The sequence below is a fragment of the Notamacropus eugenii genome, chromosome 3 (genome assembly GCF_028372415.1).
Source record: "Notamacropus eugenii isolate mMacEug1 chromosome 3, mMacEug1.pri_v2, whole genome shotgun sequence".
In the NCBI taxonomy this organism is placed as follows: Eukaryota; Metazoa; Chordata; class Mammalia; order Diprotodontia; family Macropodidae; genus Notamacropus; species Notamacropus eugenii.
Genome location: NC_092874.1, coordinates 346,087,904 through 346,114,106, shown reverse-complemented (window position 1 = coordinate 346,114,106; position 26,203 = coordinate 346,087,904). Strand labels below are relative to the sequence as shown.

Genomic DNA, 26,203 nt, shown 5'->3' with positions numbered 1-26,203 from the left:
GAGATTCTTGTTATATAGAACTAAACTTTTAGACTTTCAGTCTTTCCCATGTAGCTTCATGTAACCAATAAAATGAATATGCTTTGGTTCAGCTGTGGCAAAAGGCTGATTGCTTTCACACAAATATGGCGCATTAGTTTAGGTGGTGAAGTTTTTATTATCATTGTGTTTGTCCTTTGTTCTCAAAGAGGACCATGACACCAAGATGACAACATGACTTGCCATTGAGTTTGATTTGAGGGAGGTAGGGCTGTGCAATGTCACCAACCTCACTTTCTTCCCCTGAGCCATCTGGGTCCAGTGGCCAGATATTCATCAAGATGACTCAAGATGGCCCAGGATGCATTTTTGTTATATTGACATTGTCAAACCAGGGGCCATGAATATTATTCTCTGTAAAGCAAATTTTGTAATTATTGTTATGTATATCGTCAGTGTATCTTAGTAGGATGACTCTGATAGTCTGTACATTTTGCGGTTACTTTGAGTGGAATTTTTCTTTATCATTTCCTTTTGGTTTTTATCGTTCCTATATAGAAATACTGATGATTTTTGTGGCCTTATTTTGTATTCTGCTACTTTAATGACGTTATTGATCATCTCTTTACTAATTATTTGGGGTTTTCTAAGCAAACTCTCATGTTGTAAGCAAATAGGGATAAATTTGTCCCCTCACTGCAGATATTTTTGACTTTAATTTCCTTCTCATGCCTCATTGCTATCATGAACATAGAACTATGTCAAATAATAGGAAAAGGAGAGACTATATTTGTTATTTTAAATGGACAAGTAATATAGATACCTTCAATACTTCTGCATTTAAAATAAGGCTAGCTTTTGGTTTTAGATATATGATTTTATTGTGGGGGGGGCTTCTCTGGCCATTTCTGCTAATATTCTTGTTTTGGTTGTATTCTTAATGTGGCGAGTTTTACTCATTGTTTTCTTAATGCTGATCCACTTTGCAACTAAGATATAAATTTAGTTTGGTCACAGTGGATAATTTGGGGACCTGCTTTTAGTTTTTAATTTTTTTGCATCAATACTCATTGACAGTTTTATTCCACCGCTGTTCTCTTTTTCAGCTTTATCCCTCCTAGTTTACATAATAGAACCATATTTGTATCATTAAAGGAGTTTGATAAAAGTGCTTTACTTCTCAATTACTGAAAATGACTTAAGTAGCATAGGCATTAACTGCCCTTCAAACATTTGGTAGAATACACTTCAAAATCTCTTGTGTTTTGTTTTGTTTGTTAGTTAATACAAGGTGTGTCCAATTCCACTTTCTGGGATTAATCAATTTGGGGGCTCCTTCCTTGTTTTGTTCATTTTAATTTGTGGTCATTAGTCTTTCATTTCCCGTAAATTCTCAGTTTTCCTACGGCGTAATTGTGTATAACAGACTCGGATAGACCGCAAACTGCCAAGAGCGGCCTCCAGTATTTCTTTTGTATTCCAGCCGGATCCAGGGCTCTGCATCCAGGAGACTCCAAATAAACGAGCTCAGACTATGAGCTCGCCACAAAGGGTCCGAGCACTTGGCCAAAACTGCCGGAAAAGAGAGCAGCCCCTCCTGGGCTCCTTCGCCATCCTAGCCCCATCCGCAATTTGGAAGCGGAGTGTGCCCGAGCCGCACCTCCCACCCCCACCCCAGGTTTGGATACTGCCAGGTCAGAGGAGGAGGGAGGGGGCTTGCCTCCTGCCCCCACCCCCACACCAGGTTTGGGTGCTGCCAGTTGGGGGGGGGGGGGGGGGAGGGTGCCTCCTGCGCAGGCGCACATCCGCCCCGACCAAGCTCCATTTGTAGCTCGCCGCTGCTCGCAGCTCCCGCCCGCAACATGCGCTCTCCCGGCTCGCTGCCGCTGCTGCTGCTCGCCCTGGGGCTGGGGCTCTGCGCCCTCGCGCATTCTTCCAGGACTGGGGGCATCAGGAAAAGAGGACCGTCCGTGACCGCCAAGGTGACTGAGCAGTAAGAGCTGCACATCCCCGCGGCCGTAGTTGAGACCAAGTGCTCGCCCACCTCCCCCCTTCTCCACTTGACTCCCATCCCCGTTCCCCTCTCCCCCAATCAGCCCCAGTCCAGCTGCCCGACCTGGACACCCCCAGCCCGACTGTTCTGCCCCCTGGCCAAAGGCGCCGCCTCTCTCCTCCCCTCTTTGCCGCCGGGTGCACAAGCGGGTGGCACAGGGCTGCCCTGTCCCGAGCGAGAGGAGCTGCCAGCGGCCGCAGGCCGGGGCTGCCCTCCTCCGCGGAGTCGGGCCGGGCGGGGTGGGCACACTTGAGTGAGCTTGGGTCCCGCAGCTCATGTTGGCCCCTAGGCGAGGTCAGGAGCTGCAGCATCCCGCAGCTTGGAGGCCAGCGAGGGCCGTGAAAGATGGCTGTGGGTGAGGACTGGAGTTCGAGAAAGTGGAACGGGCAAAGCTTGAAGGCAGGGGGAGGTAGGTTTGGGAGGATGTGGGCTTTGGGAAGAAAAAATATGTGTGTGCACACACGCACACACATGCACACACTCATGCATACGTGTATAATTTGGATTTAGTTTGTTTGGCCTCCATCCTGTTAAACAAAAACCTATCTTCACTAAAGCTACAATGCCTACGTTGACACCAATATACTCCTCCTACTTCCCCGCCCCATGACTTTTTATGGGGAGTGTATTCCAAACCAGCTCAGCCTTTCCCACAGGAAGAACTCATTGCTAGGACTTCCTGCAGCTTTTCTGGGACTTAGGAACAAGAAAGGGAAAAAATGAGAATGAAGGTTAAAACTAGCCTGACATAACTGGGAGCGTGCATATTACAGCAAAAATACTTGGTTCTACGTATCAACATATCAATCAGTTATGTCTCTTGTAATGTTAAGGCAGCTATCAAAAATCTACACCTACAAGCATACTTAGACTTAGTAACTGTTGTCTTCCATGTGGTTAATTTTCATTTAGCTAGAGTATAACTCTTTATGGCTTGAGACTGTGGTTTGATTTTTCAGGCCAGTTTTCCATAAAGGAATAAAATATGCCCCAGTCTTACACTGTAATCAATCAATCAGTAAGTATTTCCTAAGCTCTTACTATGTGCTAGGTACTGTGCTAGGATCAGGAGATACAAGTACAAAGAATGAGACAGTCTTTTTGGTCTGACTTTTTCTTACAAATATTTGCTTCCTCACAAGCATAAGGTATGTGGGAAAATGGTAATGGTGACAGTAGGAATAATATAGACAGTGTATGAAACAACCCATGATCACTACTAGAAATCTCAACAGAACCTATAGTGTCATGCAGTCACAAAATTTTGGAGCTTGAAGGAAACTTACAGCAATCTGGTTCAACCCTTTTGTTTTACACTTTGAGAAAGTTGAAGCTTAAAGAGGTTGTGCCCATGTTCATAACGCTATATAGAGCTTTTTTTGTAAGACCTTAGCCTAAAAGAGTCAAGGTCTCCCATTGCATCCTGAGCCATCTCCAGGCATCCTGATGAACATCATGTCACTGGACCCAGATGGCTCAGGAGGAGAAAGTGAGGTTGGTGACCTTGCACAGCCCTCCTGCACTCAAATCAGAGTCAACAGCAAGTCATGTCATCATGTTGATGTCATGGTCCTCTTCAATAACAAAGGACAAACAGCTTTTTGCAAAGAATCAGAAAGGACCTCAAACAGATATTCTAGTCCAACCTAATTCTTATGGACAATTCCTTTCACAATATCACTGACTTGGTATTCAGCCTCTGGGAAGATCTATAGGAAGTAAAAGACACTCTCAACAGAGCCTATTCCACTTTGTGACAGTTCTAATTTAATTCGATTTAATTCAACAGTCATTAAGCCTCCACTAACTAATCACTTACAAAATTATGTAATAAATAATATTTGTATTGATATATAATCACCTATTAATCACCTGTGTAAGGCACTACAGTAAGTGGTATACACAGAAAAAATAGCTCCCTCAATGATCATACCTTCTTTTGGGGAGGGGAGGTTAGGGGGGGTCAAGTGACTTGCCCAGGGTCACACAGCTGATATTTGAACTCAGGTCTTCCTGACTCCAGGGTCTGTGCTCTGTCCACTTTGCCACCTAGCTGCCCCCATCATCCATTCTTAGTGGGAGATACAGCATGCGTAAAAACTAAGAAAATATAAATGAAGACCCAAAGGTATCATAATTTAGTACCAATGGAATCTGAAAAGGCTTGAGTTAATCCTCCAAGGAAGTTAAAGATTCTGAAGCATCTGTGAGAAGGGAACACATTTGTTTAGTCATTTCCCATACACTGCAGACTTGGAGGATAGCCTTTGTAAAGGGATAAACAGAGGATGAAATGAGTTCAGGAAATAGCAAATAGGTCATTTGGGTTGGGACAAAGTGAAATAAATTTGGAAAGGTAAGTTGGAAGAAGAGTGAAGGATTTTAAATGCCAAGCTGAGGAATTTATGGTTTATCCTAGAGATAAGGAGCCACTGTAGATTTATCCAGAGATTGACACGGGGGAGGGGGAGGATAATATCTTCAGGAATATTATTTGGGCATCTTTATGTTTTTGTGGAGTGGAGAGGGAAGAGATTGGAAGTAGTCCTGCTGTTTAAAAAGACAGTTAAGCTATTGTAGTAATACATCTCAGAGGTGATTAAGGTCCTGAATTACAATATTGGTCACGTAAGTAGAGAGATGGAAATGTATTCCAAAGATGTTGTGGATCTATAAACAGTAAAGCTTAATAACAGCTTGAAAAGGGCTGGGGGAGGGAGTTAGGATTGGGAGGAGAGGCTCAGGGTTTGAGAAGATTAAAGAGTCACAGATGACTCTAAGAACCTGTGTGAGAAGGTGGATAGTGGTACCTTTAACAGAAATATCAACCCTAATTCTCTACATCTTCCACCAGTTGCTCATAATTCTGCCCTCTAAGGCCATATAAAACAAGTCTTACACATGGCCGCCTTTTAGGAGACACCTTGTTGAAGGAGAGTCCTTAAGGCTGCTTTTGCTTTGCCAGCTCAAGTACTTAATCAACAAATAAGAAGCACCTTTATATTCTTTGCACTTTTCAATCAGTTGTGTTATTGTAAAAATAGAGTCTTCTGTAAACTCTCATTTGTAAAAGCCTGCTTGTTCCATAGAGCATAAAGTTTGTTCCGTAAAAGCATCAAGAAAGTTCTTAATGTATTTGTAGAAAAATTCTGATGAATATTTTGTAGACTTAGGTAAGTCCTTTTGGTAACCTTTTTATGTTTTAATACTATTTTATTTTTCTCAATTACATATATCAACAATTTTAACATTCTTTTTTTAATTTTGAGTTCCAAATTCTTTCCTTCCCTCCCTCTCCTCCACCCTCATTGAGAAAACAAGTAATTTGATAGAGGTTATACATGTGCAGTCATGCAAAACATACTTCCATATTAGTCATGTTGTGATAAAAAGCACAGACCAAAAAAACCAAAACAAAACCATGAAAAATAGTATGTTTTGATCTGCATTTTTTCATCATGAGTCCTTTGGAATTATCTTGGATTTTTTATTTTATTATTATTTTTATTTTTTATTTTAATTTTTATTTATTATTATTGCTGAAAATAGCTAAGTCATTATCATCAGTCAGATTATCATACAATGTTGCTATTGCTGTGTACAATGTTCTCCTGGTTGTGCTCACTTCACTTTGCATTAGTTCATGAAAGTCTTTCTAGGTTTTTCTAAGATCATCTTGTTCAATATTTCTTATAGCACAATTATATATCACAGCTTGTCGGTCATTCCCCAAATGATGGGCATCCCCTCAATTTCCAGTTCTTAGCTACCACAAAAAGAGCTGCTATAAATATTTTTGTACAAATTAGGTCCTTCATTCCCCACCCTTTAAAAGTTTTTTTGGGATACAGACCTAGTAGTGGTATTGCTAAGTCAAAGTCTTATGCCCTTGGGCATAGTTCCAAATTGTTCTCCAGAGTGGTGGGATCAGTTCATAACTTCATCAACATTACTGTCCCAGTTTTCCCATATCCCTTCCAATGATTATCATTTTCCTTTTCTGTTATAGTCAATCTGGTAGGTGTGAGGTGGTACCTCAGAGTTGTTTTAATTTTCATTTTTTAATCAGTAGTGCTATAGAGCATTTCTTCATATGATTATAGATAGCTTTGATTTCTTCATTTGAAAACTGCCTGTTCATATCCTTTGACCATTTATCAACTGGGCAATGACTTGTATTCTTACAAATTTGACTGAGTACTTCATATACTTGAGAAATGAGGCCTTTATCAGAGACAGTTACTGTAAAGATTATTTCCCAGCTTTCTGCTTTCCTTCTAATCTTGGTTGCATTGGTTTTGTTTGTGCAAAATCTTTTAAATTTAATATAATCAAAATTATCCATTTTATATCTCCTACTGCTCTTTGTCTCTTATTTGATCACAGATTCTTTCCTTCTCCACAGATTGAACAGGTAAACTATTCCTTACTCTCCTAATTTGGTTATAATATCACCCTTTTTGTCTAAATCATGTACCCATTTTGACTTTATCTTGGTATATGCTGTAAGATGTTGGCCTATACCTGGTTTCTGCCATACTCTTTTCCTGGTGACCTTTTTAAAAGAAATAATATCCATTATTTTCTGCAAGGCTCTCAAGATTAGTCTAACGGAGGAGACAACATGAAAACCAAGTAAGTTATATAGAGGATAAATAGGATGTAATTAAAGAGGGAAGATGCTAGAATTAAGAGGGATTGGGAACAGCTTCCTGTAGAAGATGGGATTTTAGCTGAAAATTAAAGTTAACCAGGGAAGTCAGTAGGCTGAGTTGAAGAGGAAGAGCACCCCAGACATGGGGGACAACCAAGAAAATGCTGAGTCAAGAGATGCAGTGTCTCTGGATCAAAGAGTATATGTCAGGGAATAAGGTATATGAGTAATGGAAAGATGACTACGTTATGAAGGGCTTTGAATGCCAAACAAAACATTTAGTATTTGATCCTGATGGCAATAGGGAGCCACTAGAATTTATTGCGTAGGGATGTTGACAGGATCAACAAGAATGGTTGGATATGGAAGCTTAGGGACATTCAAGGATGATTCAAAAAAGGATAAACCTGATAGCCTGGTACATAAGTAGACACTTAATAAATGTTTGTTAATTAATTAAGAATGGTGGTATGCTCAACTGACATGAGGAAGTTTAGAGGGGAGTGGCATGATATAATTTTTTCTTTTTTGGACTAGTGAGATTGAGAATGCTGACATCCAGGTAGGGATTTCTGATTGATGGTATAAACTAGAATTCAGTATCATAGTTTAGTGTTGGAAGGCAATTTAGAGGTAATCTAATCCAACCCTTTCATTTTATGGTCATGTGTGAAAAATCTAGGAGACATGGTTTCGGGATAATTAATCATTTTATTAATTATGGCTAGTGAAAAATTAATAAAAGGATAGTCATTTGCCTTTCTCTCCTAAACCAAAAAACCCCTCATGGAGGCCTCTTGACATGGACCCTTGGAAGAGTGGGCATTTCTGACAGGCAGAAATCAACTCTGATTAGTTAACAATTAATGAGAAAATGAATATTATAATGAAAACTGGACCTATTCTAACGAAGGCATGGGGGAGGTGACTTTGTCACTCTTACTACTTTCTGTCCAGACCACCCCTAGTCTTGAATAATCTAGACAAAGGGATCTCCTTCCGCTGAAGCTTGCCAGAATAGAACACAATGGGCTGGAATTTACCTAGATTAGATTGTTTTTACTCTTTAATCACAACTAAACTTCCCCATTGGGTGGGGTCTCAACAAGATTGTGGACAGTGTTAATCCAGTTTCATAATCAGCCCTGTTCTTCAGAGGCTAATTTGACTTAGTAGAGAATGATGAAATGTGAAGGGAGAAAAACCTGGATTTCCCCTGCCCCCCCACCTTTTAATTGGTTATTAATATGAGAAATGATTATAGATTAAGAAATAAAGTACAATGATGTGTGACTTGTCCGACATAATGTATCTGTCTTTCCAGTCTTATTGTTACCACACCAGTTCAGGACCTCAACTGTTGAAGTAACAAAACTGGTCTTCCTGCCCCTGGTCTCATCCATTTTCTAATCTATCCTGCAAAACAAGGGAATCTTTCTACAACAGTGATTACTCATAGTCTACCACAAATACACAAATTCCTAGCCTAGCATTCCAGACCCTCAATTATCTGGTTACAGTCTATCTTTCTAGTCTTATCACCAGCTGCCCTTTACATATGGATTATGCTGTAATCATTGAGCTCCAAATAGATAATGGTTTCCTTCCTTCCACCTATAATATCATCTTCATTGTTGCAGATCTTATCCTTTTCCTCAAGGCCTAACCCAAATGTTACATCCTCTATGAAGTTTTTACTTAACTGTCCAGACTGTAAAGGGTCCCTTCTTCCTATATCACTTAATTAGTTGAGACAAAGTAAAATAATCATAATTATTGATTGTACTATATTGATATACCATAAATACTGATGTACTATAAACTAGTGGTGTCAGACTAAAAGAGAAACTGATCAGGCTCTATATTGACTTAGAAAACCACAAATTAACATCATCTATGCTAATATAAAATTAACATTGTCTATGTTAATATCTAAGTTGTATTGAATTTTTATTCATTTTGCTAAACATTTCCTAATTATATATTTTTTGTCTGTTTTGGGGTACTTTTCAGGAATATTTGCTGTTTATTACCTGTTTTTTAACAGCTATAAGTCTTACTCATAACAGCTATAAATCTTACAACTTTAACATCTTTGAAAAACTTTTAATATGCAATATGTCCTTCTTTTGCTGCAATCACTTATCTTACATGATTTGGCATTGAATTTCCAAGATATTTACAATATTCTTTAATTGTCCCTTATAAAACCCCACTTTTATCACATTGAATATTAAGTATATCTTTAACCAACAGTCCCTTTTTCTAATCCTATCCTTGATTCTAGCCTATAGATTTTCAGTAGAGTTTAAATCAGGTGAGTTCCAAGCCATTGAAGCATGTTATTTCCATCTCTTGAATAAACTCCTTAATTTTTTGTGACATGTGAGATGGTGCAAGATTAGATTGCTATTTTCTAGCTCCCCTGGGGAATTTCTATAATTTTATAACATTTCTACTTTTCATTATATCTATTTATCAGAGTTCATAATTTTCTCATGGAGACAAAATTTGCAGGCCCATTGGAAGTAAAAAATCCCAACATATTTAAAGTGAATGTTTGACAGTCAAATTAAGATGCTCATATCTGGCAGGCTCACCTGGACTTCTAACAATGGTTTGCTATAGTCTTGAATGAAAAATTGATTTTCTTCTGTAAAAAATTACTTTTCCCCAAAGGTACTTCAGACTTGGTATTGTCTTGTATTGCCTAGGTTTTGTATTGTCTTAACCATAGCAAGTGTTTTCTTTATAACCACTAAAAACTAGAGTTTTTTTTTTAAACTGGTCTTCTCCATTTTCTTTCAAATTCAAGAAGCTGGTATCATAATATAGAGAAATGAGAACAATCTTCCAGCTGCCAGGTCCCTCTGAAAGTCTTTGTGTGTTTGCTATGGATTAATTAGATAGTTTTGCCACCATAATTTGTCAGTTCTTAGTGTTTTTGGTTTTCTACCTCATTTGTGCTTCAGGACAATTGATCTGTGTCATTGTGAATTTAAATGATCCTTGAAGTGCCACATCATTCAAAATTGAAATATCTTTAATAGTCACTGAAGTGTAATCTTTAAGAGCTATGTGTTCTGCACATATATACATCCTTTAAAATTACACATTTAAAACTCAACCAAAGAGAACAACGAAAGAAAACTGGCACTGGACTGTGGGAGATTTAAGTAAAGGTGGGAAACCAGATCAATTTGGTACCATGTGGTCAAGGTCACACATTCTGAATGAGCCCAATATCAAAAGCACAAATATAGGATCATTGCTTTCCTAAAATGAAACCATATCCAAATGACTCATCTCAAATAATTTGCAAATGATTTCAATCTATAGCATATATATGGTACTTTTCACATATTACCTTCCATTGTTTTTATTAATATTAGTAGTTTATCTTTCTTACTAGATTAGGAACACCTCAATTACAGACACAATATATTATGTATGTTTGTAATCCTATACAACACAAATCTTGTACACTGTTTCACACATGGTAGTTTTCTACAGGCTAATTTTCTAATCATGAAAAACAGAAAGTTGCTTTCCTAAGTCTAGTGAAATGACCCATTTTGCCTCTTCTTCTGAGACTTACTGTTTTGATAGGAGTTGAATGAGGAAAATGATACATTATTAACTTCTAAATTCCAAAGAGATAAAAGGTAAGTAGTTGTCAGTTAATAATTTCACATTCCTGAGGAGGAAAAGATGGAGTTGTGGACAGACTTTTGAATTTGGAATTAGGAGAATCTGGATTTAGGTTCTGCCTCTGATTTTTACTAGCTATATGATCAGGGATAAGTCACTTAACCTCTCTGAACCCCCAGGTAACTCTAAGATACCTACTACAGATGATTGCTTCTCTAGTTGGAGGAGGGAGTTTCTGATGTACAGATATTTGACATATATACACAGACATACATGTATACATACATACACATATGTGTATATACATATATACGTGTGTGTGTGTGTGTGTGTGTGTGTGTATTCCCAAGGATAGCTAAGGAGGTATGCTTAGCCTGTGGTACATACCACCTCTTGCCAGAAGGAACTTGAGGTATATGCAGAATTCTCTGTGCCTTACCAGGCTCTCAGAGCAGTTGATTGTCACCCCTCAGATCTGACCTTTTATGGGTGGTGTTATTTTCTTACATTACTGTAGGGTTTTATCTAAGTCATCTAATCATATCACATGGCTCATTTTGCCCCCATCCCACTGGCTCCTCCCATTCATATGTTCTTCAATATGTTTCTCATTCAAGATCATTTGAAAAGGTATACCTATACAAAGGTTTTAATGAACATGGTGATAATAAATCAAAGCAGGTTGATTTCAGTTCACCCAATGCACACCTTCATCAATCTCAATCTCCTACTCAGTCCTATTCCCCAAGTAGCAAAGAGGAGAAAATATATTCATTTCTTTGCTCGGCCCCCAGCTAGTAACTGAGTAAAGGAATGGTTTTTTGGATTTGTTTTGTTTTACTCACTAACTGGATAATAACCAGATGTACGCTAATAAATGCAGAAATTTCAGGGTACTTAGTGTCTTTTCTGAAGGCCACACACACTGGTTGCATTTGTCTAGGCAAATGGGACAGAAAGATACGAGCTCTGGGACTTCAGGCAGAATCTGAGACCTTGCCGGGCTTGACAGTACCAAGGCTGTGCTCATATGGTATAGAGCTTGAGCGTAATAAATTTAAAGTCTTCAGTGGCACAGTCTGGAATTTTCTTAATTCACAGGTCTAACACTGTTACCATCTTCTCTTTCTCTCTTCACCCCCATCCCCATTCCCCTCGTCAGGTCCCTTCTGGAGGCACTATGAATCCCAGAAGGCAAACAGCAAATGAAGCTGTGTCAAAGCATCAATGTACCACCAGTCCTGTTACATGCCTATGTAGGAGAGATACAAAGTCCCTGCCCTTGAATAACACAGTCCAGTTTCGGAGAGAAGGCATGTGCACAGGAAAAGTTAAATACTGAAATGAGTTAAATAACAAGAGAAAAGTTACAACCTGCAAGACCCAGTGAGAGAATGGTATAGTATACCATGTGCCTTAGGAGTTCAGAAAAGGGAATGAGGTACCTTTTACCAGCAAAGCACACAGTGTGGAGCCACTCTCCAAACTGCCACTCACACCAGCAGGTCAGATCCCCAGAATTTGGGGGGTTTACTTATTGCCTCAGTTTTCTAGAGATAATCCTAAGGGATTAGAGATGTCTTTTCTAGTGTAATATTAATTTAGTTCACAAGCCCCCCAACAGAGATTTTTCTCTCCGATAATTATCCAGTGAGAATCAAGTAATTAGCCAGACTTAATTGGCTTTCAGTAAGGGTATTTACTAAAGTGATATAATAAGAACAGGCATCTAGGTGGCAGACTCATCTTCCTGAGTTCACATCTGGCCTCAGACACTTACTAGCTGTGTGACCCTGAACAAGTCACTTAACCCCAATTGCCTCAATTTTCTCAGCTGTAAAATGAGCTAGAGAGGGAAATGGCAAAACACCCCAGTATCTTTGCCATGAAAACCAATAGGATCATGAAGAGTCAGACATAACTGAAAATGACTGTACAATTCCCCCAAAAGATGGTGACACACCAAAGTCTGTCCCACAAGTATATGTAAGTCCAGGGAAAAGTGGACTCAAAACTTAAACACATGTAGGAAAGAAGTAGCTCCTAGCTTCTGGCTGCTGGGAATCCCTTACTCTCTTTCATGGGCTACTCATAAAGTTTCCCTTAGACATATTGTAACTTTTATGTTGAGTACTTTGTGGAACTCTGAACAAGTGTTTCCTCATTAAGCCCAGTCTTTTCTTGGTTTCTCATAAAGATATTGATACCAGCTACTGCGGTCCCAGAAATACTACTAGGATGCCAATAAAAAAGTCCAAATTCTTTGGTCCTTCAAAATTTACAAAATTATCCTCCTTCTGGCAAGGTGGGAATAGAAGGGAGAGACTGAGGCCAAGACTAAGCTGCTCCCCATCCCCCACCCCAAGCAATTCTCTCTAAGGGGCTTAGCTGGAAGATTTGCCCCAAAAACTTCCTGATGCCCAAATCTCTAGTTCCCAAACTGTCTCACTATTTTATAGGTGGCCCACAAAGTAAGAGTCAGTGCCCTCAATCAACTGGAACAATTGAGATGTGCTCCCCCAGTTAAGGTATTAGGGGTAATCACATCACTTATTTAAGAAGTTTGGAACAACTGATCACTCAACTAAGGACCCAACACTTACACCAGCATGCCAGTCCCTCAGGGGTAGTTCTCTTGGCTTCTAAAAATCCAGTCTTCGTATACTCTCTTTTTGCTTTGAATTAAGATAGCTTACCTGGCTTACTGCAAGAATACCACAGTTTGCTCAATTTCCTCATGGTGCTTCAAAAAAATTCTATCTCTTTGGAAATTGTATCTATTTGTAAAATTGTCTTACACTAATAATATGCCTAGTTCTTTTTTTTAAAATTGTAGCTATATTGTTTTCTCTGATAGGCAGGATCTTCATTTTTCTGAGTTCTATAAAGCTATATATAAATAAAACTTTCCTGCTGCTTTGGCCATGTAAAAATTGTAAAATGCCACATAGAACACTAAATACCACATCATACCGTGACAGACGCGCTGATGTATTGGCAGGAGCCCTTGTCTTGTAAGGAAAGCTTGACAGTCTTTACTTAGTGATTTTTCTAAACTGTAAGACATCTTTTTTCTTTGACAACCCTTCTTATATTTTTAAAGCCATCTTTAGAATTTTTTTTTACACATTCACACAGTAAATTGGTTCATATAATCTAAACTCACTAATGGAATGCCCTTTGGCTCCTTGGCCTTTTCAAGCATTCTATCTCCAAATCGTGGTTATTCAATGATTACATGAAAGGAAGTGTGTATGGTTTCATTTCAGTTCCAATAGTTAAACTGTCCAAAAAATTTATTAAGTCCAAAGAATGTCTTATCTCTAATAAAGTACGTTGCCAACTAATGTGTGTTTGTTTTCTTTTAAAAATGTTTAAAAGTAAGGCTAAATTCCATTTTTGTAACTTTGAAACCACTGAGAACAAATTCAATTGTGTAATTTGGGTAAATGGCTCAGGGGGTTGTTTTTTATTCTGAACTTAGGAAGCACCAAATAAAATTGCACTTCTATGTACAAAATAGAACAGGAGTAGAAGTGCACATGAAAATAAATAATAAATAAATAAATATAGCTTGCTTTTCCCTTTAACTATATAATAAATTCAACATGAAACTTTTAAAGCTGCCTTGCTTGTCTGTGTTTCCTTCTGTTCTTTTCTGTGATTTTTTTAAAGTTTCAATTGCCCTCTTTTCATTTTTAAGAAACACTTTTATTAGCTCCCCTCTTTCACCCATTCTCTGTCTCAACATATTCAGTAGATATATGGTTTTGTCAACATGTGATTCCAAAGAAATGTCATCCAAACTCTCAACAGCATAATAGGAAGTACTGTAGTATGAGCAGAGAACTGAGGATGAATGACAGCTGTGTTTCTATCAGTGAGTGACCATTCAATTCTGAAGGGTATCTGTGGTCCACGTGTCAGAAAATGCCCATTGAATGCCCATTGGGTTCTTGGCATTGTTGGAAGCTACAAAAAGTAAAGACATCTGTCTGGATGATAGCTGTGGGTGTTTTGCTTCTTTTTCCTTCTTCAGCATTTTTTCCCCTGCCAGTATTTGGATATATCACCTTTGAAAACAGATAATAACATCCAGGCCTAACTTTTATTTTTTTTTTATTAATTTGTTTTCAGTTTTCTACAATCACTTCCATAAATCTTAGATGTTCTCTCTTTCCCTCCCTCCTTCTTTCCCCCTTCATCCTCCCTCCCTTCCTGAGATGGCGTGCAATCTTATATGGGTCCTACACATCCATTCTTACTAAACACATTTTCACCTTAGTCATGTTGCATGGAAGAATGAAAATGAACGGGAGAAACCATTAAACAAAACAAAACATAATACAAGAGAAAATGGACTGCTTCATTCTGCAATCCAATTCCATAGTTCTTTCTCTGGATGTGGAAGGCATTTTGCCTCAAGAGTCCATTGGGAATTTTTTAGGTCTTTGCATTGCTTTGAAGGACTAAGTCTAGGAGTAAAATTCCTCGTACACTGTGGTTGTTGCTGAGTACAAAGTTCTCCTGGTTCTGCTCCTTTCACTCAGCATCAGATCATATAAGTCTTTCCAGACCTCTCTGAAGTCTTCCTGTTCATCATTTCTTATAGCACAATAGTATTCCATTACATTCATATACCACAACTTGTTCAGCCATTACCCAATTGATGGGCATCCCCTTGATTTCCAGTTCTTGACCACCACAAAGAGAGCTGCTATAAATATTTTTGTACATATGGGACCCTTTCCCATTTTTATGATCTCTTTGAGACACAGTCCTAGAAGAGATATTGCTGGGTCAGAGGGTATGCACATTTTTGTAGCCCTTTGGGCATAGTTCCAAATTGCTCTCCAGAAAGGTTAGATCAGCTCACAGCTCCACCAACAATGAATTAGTGTTCCAACTCTCCCACATCTTCTCCAACATTTATCATCTTCCCGTTTTGTCATGTTAGCCAATCTGATACATGTGATGTGGTACTTCAGAGTTGTTTTGATTTGCATCTCTCCAATCAATAGTGATTTAGAGCATTTTTTCATATAACTATAGATAGCTTTAATTTCTTCCTCTGAAAACTGCCTGTTCATATTCTTTGCACGTCTAACTTTTATTGTTGGGTTTCTGAAAACACAATTTAGCAAATACCTGTTTTGATTTCCCCTGGAACCTCATACAACATTCTCTGCGCATAATAAGCACTTAATAAATGGTGAATTTATGAATAAATAAATAAAAGAATCAATGAATATTGCGATTGTGGTATGGCTGAATCTGAGTATTGAATGAGTCTTCAAAACCATTCATAAAATGAAATATTCTAAAAAGTGCCATGATTTTAAACTGTATGGTTGTTTATAGATTATCAGAATTATATATTCTCAAAGGACATTCTGTTTGTATTATTGCTAGACAAAAAAAAATGTCTATGTGTTTAATTCTGAGGTATAATTTTTATGCATCGTGTTCATATGGTTCTTCTGTGTTATATTCTTTTACTTTGCCCTTTAACATATACAGGTCTTCTTTGACATAAGGATCGGAGACAAAGACATGGGCAGAATTGTAATTGGCTTGTTTGGCAAAGTTGTACCCAAGACTGTGGAGAACTTCATTGCTCTGGCAACTGGAGAAGTATGTCTGCTTTATTTTCTTTCAAACTATATACAAGTTAGGATTTTACTTCCACCATTCAAAGTAAAAATATGCCTTTGGGAAAACAGATGCCAAAAGAGTAGCTGTAAAGAAACAGCGACTTTTTATTGGGCAGATCCTCCTTTTTAATTTTTGTGTTTTCCAGGCATTTTTGGGACCTTGGATTCCAGGAATTGAGGCAATGGGTGATGGGTGGAGCAAGGAGGAGAGAAAATCAAAGAAAGAAATTTAGAGGTTGAGTCCTGCTTATATTACTGCTGGTCTGGCCTCCATAGCTTATCATTTCATAGGATCCTAGAAGTTAGAGCTAGAAAGGGCCTTAGGAGTTGTGTAGTCCAACTTCCTCACTTAACAAATGAGGAAACTGAATCCTGGACAGAGGAGGAGATATATCCAAGGTCACACAGCTATGAAATAGCAGGACTAGCTAAGGTCAGTTACTGGTTTTCTCTTCTTGGTATATCATCATAAGCATCCACTTAGTTCATCTAGGTCTACAGTCATTTTCTTATTTCAGGTATAACTGAATGCTAGAGTTTATCTATTTAGTAGTTTAAAACTCTTGCATATGCAGTTGAAATTTTTCTCTTTAGAAAGGATATGGATACAAAGGAAGCAAATTTCATCGTGTGATCAAAGATTTCATGATTCAGGGAGGAGACTTTACTGCTGGAGATGGCACTGGAGGTAATTTTATCTTTTAAGCCTTTCCTATCCACCATAATGTAAAAAATTTGTTTTGCCTAAGCCTGAAACCACGAACTTGCAATTGCCAATAGCAATTATTGTTCAAGCCAACATTCAAACTAATTTTTCAAAATTAAATTTTATTTTCAGTAAGTTTTACCTTTTATCTCCTCCCTCCTCCCCTATTCCTACCATTGTAAAAACAAGAAAAATAGATCCCCTTTTATAAACACATATAGTCAAGCAAAATAAAACCCTGCACTATCCTTGTCAAAAACAAAACAAAACAAAACAAAAAACCACCTTAATCTGAACTCTGAATCTAACACCTGTCAGGAGGTGGGAAGCTTGTTTCATCAGGAGTCCTGTGAAGTCACAGTCGGTCATTACGCTGCTCAGAGTTCCTAAGTATTTCAAAATTGTTTGTCTTTACAATAGTGTTGTTATTGTGTAAATTGTTCTGTTCACTTCATTCTGCATCAGTTTATACAAATCTTCCCAAGTTTCCCTGAAATCATCTATTTCCTCAGATCTTATCAATATTCATATATGGTAAGTTGTTTATCCATTCCCCAGCTGAGGGACATGTCCTCAATTTCCACTTCATTGCTACCACAAAAAGAGTTGCTGTAAATATTTTTGCATATGTGGGTCTTTTTCTTCTTTTGATCTTTTTGAGGTATATACCTAGTATAGTTGATGGTCAAAATCAGAGACCAAGAGGAAAATGAAATAGGTCAACAGGAACAATGAGAATGGGGAATCTGAGTATCTCCATTGGTTCCCATCCAGTGTCTGGTATTGCCTATGGAAATAAAGCAACAGTGGTACAGACCAGGGTCTAGAGTTCTCCATCGTATCAGTCCATATTTTTCCTCCTAGGTGTAGTCACTTCTTTTCCCACCAGTCTTTATAGGTGGACTGTCCAGTAGACATGATCCACAATGTTCTCCCCAGTCCCATGTCCCAGTATCTCAAATGGAAACTATATTCTCACCGACTGATTTCTAATGGATTGTTCCCCACTCCTTACCTTGCTTAGAGTCCCTCCTACATCTGTGACCACAGGCCCTGGTGACGTGAAAGAGAGCCTACATAATCCATTTGTCAATAAATGGCGACTGTAACCCCCTGGGAGATCTTCCCTAAAACTTCCCTTTCTGTGTGGCAATGGAGTTGGCAGGAAATACAACCAGCCCTTTCTTCCTTGGCTTCTTCTTCAGTGAAGTAGGAGCCAGTGAGTCTGGTCCTGCACAGTGTGTTCATTTCCATGGTCAGTTTGAGCATGGATCCATCATGCTATTGAGGGAATTTGTTGGATGAAGGCTTGACTAGCCATGTTATTCCAACTGGATGTCTCCCTTAGGGAGACAGGTACACGAGTGACATACAGCTGTTGGCTTTTTATTTTGACCAGTAAGGAGCCCACAGGGTTGTTATTTCCCCTCCCCCCCTCCACCTTCCATCCTGGGCTATACTTGATATTCCAACTAGTTTGACAGGGGTTGCTACTACAACCCATTAATTGTGGCAGTCACTTGGGCACCCCACAAGAGGGGACCTGGGCTTAAGCTTGTCCTTCACATATGAGTATTCTGGTGTTATAGTCACTTGGGTTCTAGAATCTAGGAAACTCATAAAATATCTAATTCCCTCATCTGGCAATTGGATAGTCACTGGGACATGTGACCTACAGTACCCTCAGAGGAAGGGCCAGCCTGGAGACCACTCCTCATCCCCAGTGTTTTTAGCTTATTTTAAAGAGGGGTGGGGGTAAGATCAGGATAGAGGGCAAATATCTGGGGTGAATCTTGTTTCCCTGCCTCAGAGGGATATAGATACAACAGAGTTTGTGGCCAGAGGCTTCGGTCTAATAGAGCTAAAACTTTGTAAAGTAGCTCCTCTTCCTCCAAGGTATTCAGAATTCCACTGGGATATGTTCTAAAAGTAATTCCCATCCCCCCTTTTAGATCTTCCTTTTCCCCATATTCTTACTTATTCTGCTATCACTGCTTAGGTTATCTTCAATGTTTTCTTGTCTCTGGACTGCTGCATGACAATGAGAGGGTGGGCATGGGGTATCTGCTACCAACTACCAGATTCCTCCCCACCCCTTGCTTCATCTAGTGTCACCTCTACTGTGGGGGCTTTAATTCTTTTAATTCTTTAGTTCTTGTGCTTTAGTTCTTAAAGGAGTCTCTACAACAGGTCTTAGTTCACAATCAGAAATTATCTTCATGATAATTTTTATTTATGTTTGTCATGAGAATAGCAGTATGAGATGACCAAGTCTAGTAACTCTTTACTTCCTTCTTGAAGGACAACCCTTGAGTCATCTATTCACTTAAATGCAGCTTCCTCTATTTTCTGCTTTCCTTTATAATGAGACTGACAAAATTCAGACTATGAGAACTGGAAGACCTCAGAGTTTGTCCAGTCTGGTACACACACAAAAGGGATCCCCGCTGTAACGTACCTGATAAGTAGTCATCCAGCTCTGCTTGGAGAGAGCCTAGGAGGTAGAACTTGTTGAGGCAGCCGTCCATTCGACTTCTGGACAGGTCTAATTGTTGGGGAGTATTTTTCCCTGACATCAAGCCACATCTGCCTCTTTGTAACTGCTGCTCTTTGTTCCTGGTTCTGTATCCTTGTAACAAACAGAACACGTCTGATTCCTCTTCCACATGAATAGTCCTTAAAATACATGGACACAGATATCATGCCCTTACTGAGTATTTTCTTCTCTTTAAAAGTTTTATTGATATGTTTTATTTTTACATTACAAATTTTTACAGATTGCTTTCACTTTTTGAGACATCTTTGTAAAAAAAAAAGTAAAACAGGTAAGTAAAACTAAATGACCATATCCAAAAATACATGCAACATTTCACATCCTCACTGATTTATTTTTAAAAAAATCTCTCTTTCTTCTACCCTCTTTCCACCCCACTGGAAAAAAAAAGAAAAGAAAAATGCATAATCAAGCAAAATAAATTCCCTAAATGGCTATATACCTACCTACCCACCTACATATGTATATACATATATTCAGTGCACATGTATATATGTGATACACACACACATACACACACATGTCATATCTCATTCTGTAATCTAAATCTATTACCTTTCTGCAATGGATAGCATGTTTCATCATCAGAGCCTTGGAGTCATGAAGGATCATTGCATAAAAAGATGAAGAATGAAATGAATACAACCAGGAGACCAATTTAAATGATAACAACAACGTTGTAAAACACAACTGAGTGATTTCATCTCCAACCTCGATATTCTCAGTTCCTTCACTTAATCTCCATATAATCTGGACTCAAGCTCATCACCTTCCTACCACTCACAACCTAAGCATCCTCCTCAGCTCACTGCTGCTTATCCCACATATCCCATCTCTTGCCAAGTTCTGCTCATTTTTCTTTTGCGACACATACAACCGTTCCCTCCTCTGTGCAGACCCTTATCTCCTCACAACTGAACTATTGCAGTAGCCTTCTGGCAGGTCTCCCTGCCCTAGCATTTCCCCTGCCCCAGTATAACCTCCTATTAAACTGATCTTCCTGAAGTACAGGTCATACCCCTGTTCAATAAGTTCCAGTGGCTCCTCTCATCTCCAGGACCAAAGATAGCATCTTCTGTTTGACTTTTGAAACCCTTCATGACCTGGGCCCTTCTGTCTTTCTAGTCTGTTTATACCTCAGTTTTCTAATTTCAAGATTTCTTCAATCCAGTGATAATTGGCTTAATATTATTCCTCATAAAAGATGCTCCAACTCCTGACTCTGGACATTTTCAGTGACTGTCCCTCCATGTCTAAGATGCTCTCCTTCCTCATCTCTGTTTTCTAGCTTAAGTCTCGCTAAAATCCTACTCTCTGCAAGATTTCTTGCCCAGTCCCTCTTAGTGCCAGTACCTTCGCTTTGAGAGTAGCTTCATTTTACCTTGTGTATATCTTATTCGCATGTAGTTTTTGCATGTTATCTCCACAGTTAGAATATAAGCTCCCTCAGGGCAGGGACTGTTTTTGCCTTTTTTGTGAGTGTATCAGTGCTTAGTACAGTAACCTGGCATATAGTTAGTGCTTAATAAAAGCTCATAGCTGACTAACCATCCTCACGGCCCTCCTCTGAATGCTCTTTAGCTTATGGAAGTTGTTCTTAGGCTATGGTTCATAGAACTGGATAAGATGTTCTAGAGGCAGTTTGACTGGATTAGAGTGCTGAGGAACCACCCTTCCTTAGATCTGGGAGTTTAGGCCTCTCAGTACAGTCCAAAATGTCATTTGCTTTCTTGGCTGCCACATCACACAGCTTCATTCACATTTCTGTCATTTTGTTCTTCCAGCAGTATTGAATAGTATCTAACAGTTAAGTTAATGTTTATAGCTTATGTAAAAATGATCTGCTTCTTAGTACCCTCTCTCTAATTTTCCACTAGTCTGTCACCAGAAGGAAGTCTCACAGGCCTAAGTGTAATATTTAATTTTTTTTTTTTGCTTCATGACAAAAGCCAAATAATTCATCACCTGCATAAATAATACATTGTCTTCTCTTAGCAAGGCTGCTTCTTGGAAATCAGACCATTCCAGGGACCATACTTGAAGCTTTCCCAGAATAGTTCAACGTAGGTTTTGTTGACCATTCTGAGAACTTAAGTTCCTTTGTATAATATCTATATAGCATTTTTTTTTTTTACTTTTAAGAAAACGTGTTAAGTTTCAAACAATTGACTTAAAAATGAACTTTACAGTATAATCTATTGTCCTCTCTGGTTGTTACTACTGCCATCTTCTGGCTTGGATTCACATAAGGGCAGGTGACAGCTACAAGGGTTCCTTTGGCTGACTTTTCACCTTCCTTTCCACCTCTCCCCTAGGCCCATTTTATGAACCAAAGAGTCTCTCAGACTGAGGATAATTTAACATGGGGAAATGTAATTAAAGTTTCCACATGCACAGACCTTCAATAGGGGTCAATTTCTTCCCTTGATTTTGAAAGTTCCCAGGCTACAGAATCTGAAAAGAAAATTAATAATCAATTAAATATAGTATTAAATGCAGAAGGTATCCTAAAGGATTTAGAATCATACAGAGGGCTTAGCCATGAAAAACAATATAATACAGCATCCAGCAGATAAGAAGTTGCAAGAGAAGACACAGAACACTCTTGTTTCACTAGTTTGCAAAGTTTAGAAATTTTGTCAATTTTGTTAGATTATAGGCAGCATGGTGAAGTCTTCGAGGAGCCTTAAGGAGTATTCCATAGCTGGTGCATCACCTACAGGGAGAGCAGGCCCTTGCTAAACAGTCTGCAAAAAGTTTTCAGTTCACACTCTGATCTGACAAATCATACCACACAGGATGATTTCAGCTACTTCAGAAGATACCAAGTCATATGAGGATTAATAACATTCTAGCAGAAGAAAAAATGAATTAAATAATTATTTGGCAAATTGGATATGTATTTTTTTTACCAGAAACCCCAACTTTGAAAATTTAAGTGATGTCAAAACAAAATTAGATTAAATAATGAGAATCTATCAGAAGATTATTTAAGAAACATGCTGAAAATACTTAAATACAGAATCAGGTTTACAAATAAAGTGACAGTATCTTTCTGCTTGAAAGTAATGAGTGTCATCATATTCAATGACCAGATGTATCCAGTGGGAGAATTTGTCAAAACTTTAAAAATGTGTACAAAGGGCATATTAAAGTCCATAAGGACCAGTTTCCTAATAACGTGGCAGACTTTCTAAATATTTTCAGAAAAACAACAAAACATTTGGATCTAGACACTACATCCAAGAACATTGAACAGACTTATAGGATCATAGATTAGAGAAGGAACCTAGAAATCATCTAATCTAACCTTTCATTTTGCAGATGAAGAAATTAAGATTCAGAATGCTTAAGAGACTTACCCATGGTCACACATGTAGCAAATGGCAGAGATGGAGTTTGAACCCAAATCTTCTGACTCTATGCTGTAATAACAGTAACCTGGAATTAGCACCTTCTGAAGAAAGAGTATGGCATTCCATTACTGAGATAGTTTTTCTAGCAAATGCAATTATTATCTGATTCATTCCTGCATTTTTATTTTTCTTCTTCTACCCCCTTTCTTAATCATATTCTTGTTTTTTTCTCTGCCGAAATCAATAAAATTATAAACTGAAGGAACTTCTTCCTTTCAGCATGACCATTTAATTATGCATACCTTCACTGAGAAAAATTCTGTGACTTGAACTAAACATTTTTATACACGGATTTTGGATACCTAATATTTCATGCTTTCTCTGCTTGTTTTTCAGGTTAAAAATCTACAATGCTTTCATTTTCTCTAGCTATTTTTTAAAAAGTACAACTGAGGCCATAATGTTTAAATTAACTGTGTTGTACAAAATGGCACCCAATCCAAGATTTTTTTTTAATCTAGTTAAAAAAGGGGGGAGGGGCAAATTTATTTATAGTTTTCTTTACTTTTTGATTTGGAGGGATGGACGTTGTGTTTAATTTTTAGTAACTGGTGTTAAAAACTGATCTACACATAAAGAATTGTATATGCATTTTCATGTTTAAAGAATGGCTATTGATTATCAAATAAAAATCAGGTATCATTTGTTCTAAAACCAACTAACTTCCTATTGAGTGTACTTGACTTTCCCTCTAGTACATTCTGTCAAAGAAAAAAATCCCTCCCTATATCATATATGTAGATATATTTACCTTTATTTGCTTATGTATATTTTAGGTACTAGTATCTATGGAAACAACTTTCCAGATGAGAACTTTAAGCTCAAGCATTATGGCATTGGATGGGTCAGCATGGCAAATTCTGGACCAGATACCAATGGTTCTCAGTTCTTTATTACTGTGACCAAGCCTACCTGGTTGGATGGAAAACATGTAGTATTTGGAAAAGTCATTGATGGAATGGTAATTGGAGAGGTTTTTTTTTTAATATTATATTAATGAGCCATGTTATCTAATTTAATTTTAAACATACTTAGCAGTAAATTTATCTACCTTGTTTGACTTTTTCTTGAAAAACGGATTAAATTGCAGCTAATACTTTAATTGTGGAAAGGGATAGAGAAGTTGTGGTCATTGAAGTTAAAGACAGCTGAGCACTTCATAAGAAATATAGAAATGAAAGGAAAAATGGAAGATACATTGTGATGAAAGAATCTGCATTTTCATTTCAAAGACATGTTAGTGGTCTTGGTGTCATGTACAGAATAGTCCAAAAGTTATCTGTTTAAAAAGTAAATGTGAATTCTACTCAGATTCTTGGGAGTAGCTCACATTAAGGAGGATTCATCTATACATCTGATATAACTATTTAGCATACGTTCACACTAGCTGTAGCTGACATTATTTGCCATGTACAGATCCAGTTCTAAGTGGGCAGATTAATTTGTTCAAATTACCCTTCAGATATCCCATTGGTGGGTCTTAGGAAATACAATTATTTTGACGGTTTTGCTTTGAAATTTGTTCCCTGTCCCATTACTTTGTATTTGTGCTTAACTTGCCTCGTGCTTAGTAAGCCACTATCATGAGTTGAAGACCCCTCTTCCACTGTGTTATGGCATGCAAGTAGAATTCATTCATGAAAACCAAGTGCTTTTTCACCGGAAAGCAAAAGGCAACTTTTTGTCAGGTGTGGGATACCTGTCTATTTCCATGTGCGCCCTCTGAATTGAGGTGATAGCTTTGATGTTTTTCCAAACTTTGGTTTGAAAGTAAATCACGCTGTGTCTCTTCCCTCCCTGCCTTTTTCCCTAGGCTGTGGTGCACTCCATAGAACTCCAACCAACAGATGAGCAAGACCGTCCACTTACAGACTGTGTGATTACGAATAGTGGCAAAATAAATGTGAAAGACCCATTTGTGGTTGAAGTTAATGACTGGTGACAACTTGGAGAAGAGAACAAAGCTGATGTTAACTCCCAGGGAAACTTTGGAATATTTAGAGTAACTTTTTTTCTTGTTCCTTGTTTTCTCACAAAAATGCATAGCAAATTCATTCAGGAACCAGGAAGCAGGAGCCCAGATCAAACAGAAAGAACATTTTAAAAACTGTTCATTTCGGCAGCTTGGCACTTAGAAGAGTGCTGAGAAAGACAAATAGAAAATAGAGAACTTTGTATAATACTAAAGTGTGGGGAAGGCCTAGCAGATATAAGAACCACCATGCTGGCCCATAGGGGCGTGTGCAAAAATGATCAACATGATATTTTAAAGGCCCATCATTAGTTTTGTATTTAAGTACAAGTTCTTTTCAGCTAAAGAATAAGATCAATGTATGTTACAGGGATTTTTTTATGGAAATAAAAATAGTTTGATAATCTATACATTAAAAGTGTTATTAAACAGGGTTTTTTTTTGCTTTTAAAATTAAAAATATTTAAGTGCCTTAAAATAATACAAAAACATTCATTATAATTTATCTTTTAAAAAAGTGAGCCCTTTTGCTTTATACCGTATGTCAAAAATACTGGCACAACAGAATAACTTGAAGGAAATACGCTGTCTCTCCTGGACTTGATCTGTCCATTACAGATTTGGAAAGTTTGTTAATGGAAAGTGCAGAAACAAAAAGTGGTGGGAGAAGCACAGAAAAATTATCTCCACAGAGAAATGACACACAGAGAAAAAGTGGTTGACATGTCTTGTTTTCCAGCATCAAAACTGCATGGGGGCTTGGAAGTTAAAAGCTGAGAAACTGTGGTCCCTGGAACAAATATATATTGGCTAGCTGTGTGGCATGGTACAAATGCAGATTTTGTTTTATCACCCTGACATAAATGTGAGTTATCCAAAAGAGACCCTCTTTTGGACCACAAGGCTAGCTAAAATTAAGGCGCACAGGATGGCAGAGCAAAGTCCATAACAGAGCTGAGCTCAGAGAAAAGCTGTCTGCCCCTCCCCACCTTTTCTCTAAGTTTTCTCCAGTTTGACTAGCTTGCCTGACCTACACTCATACTTTCATGTCAATGAAAGTTTCAGAGGGGGTGGCAACTACCCAGAATATGCTGGTAAATATTTAACAACTGGCTGTCTGTACTCACGACATGTTTTTGTTTAATTTAAATTATTAACTTTTTCTCCATTATGTTCTCAGGTCTAGAGTCAGGGGTGGGGAGCCTACAGCCTCAAGGTCACATGTAGCCTTCTAGGTCCTTGGGTATAGCCTTTTGACTGAGTCCAAGTTTTACAAACCAAATCCTTTTATTAAGGAGATTTGTTCTGTGAAGTTTGGATTCAGTCAAAGGGCCACACTTGAGGACCTAGAGGGCCACATATGGCCTTGAGCCGGCAGGCTCCCCACCTCTGGTAGACAATTAACAAAACAATAAATCCAGCCTTAAATTGTAGTGTTTGCTGATTTCTAAGTTATAAATGTTCACAATGAAAATTGACTAATTGGCTCTGCTGAGCTAGTTCAAATTAGTCTCAGTATGTTCCTGCTACTATCACAACTCACCCTTCCTACCACAACTCCCTT

General features: G+C 38.2%; 1 protein-coding gene across 1 annotated transcript; it reads left to right on the top strand.

Moving 5' to 3' along the window:
- Positions 1-1,596: 1,596 nt before the first annotated feature.
- Positions 1,597-25,057, top strand: PPIC (peptidylprolyl isomerase C). Its single transcript, XM_072597166.1, has 5 exons — positions 1,597-1,961; positions 15,858-15,971; positions 16,586-16,679; positions 23,444-23,628; positions 24,481-25,057. Exons 1-5 carry the CDS (start codon positions 1,842-1,844, stop codon positions 24,607-24,609), a joined length of 642 nt encoding a protein of 213 aa, XP_072453267.1. The 5' UTR covers positions 1,597-1,841; the 3' UTR covers positions 24,610-25,057.
- The last annotated feature ends 1,146 nt before the right edge of the window (positions 25,058-26,203 follow it).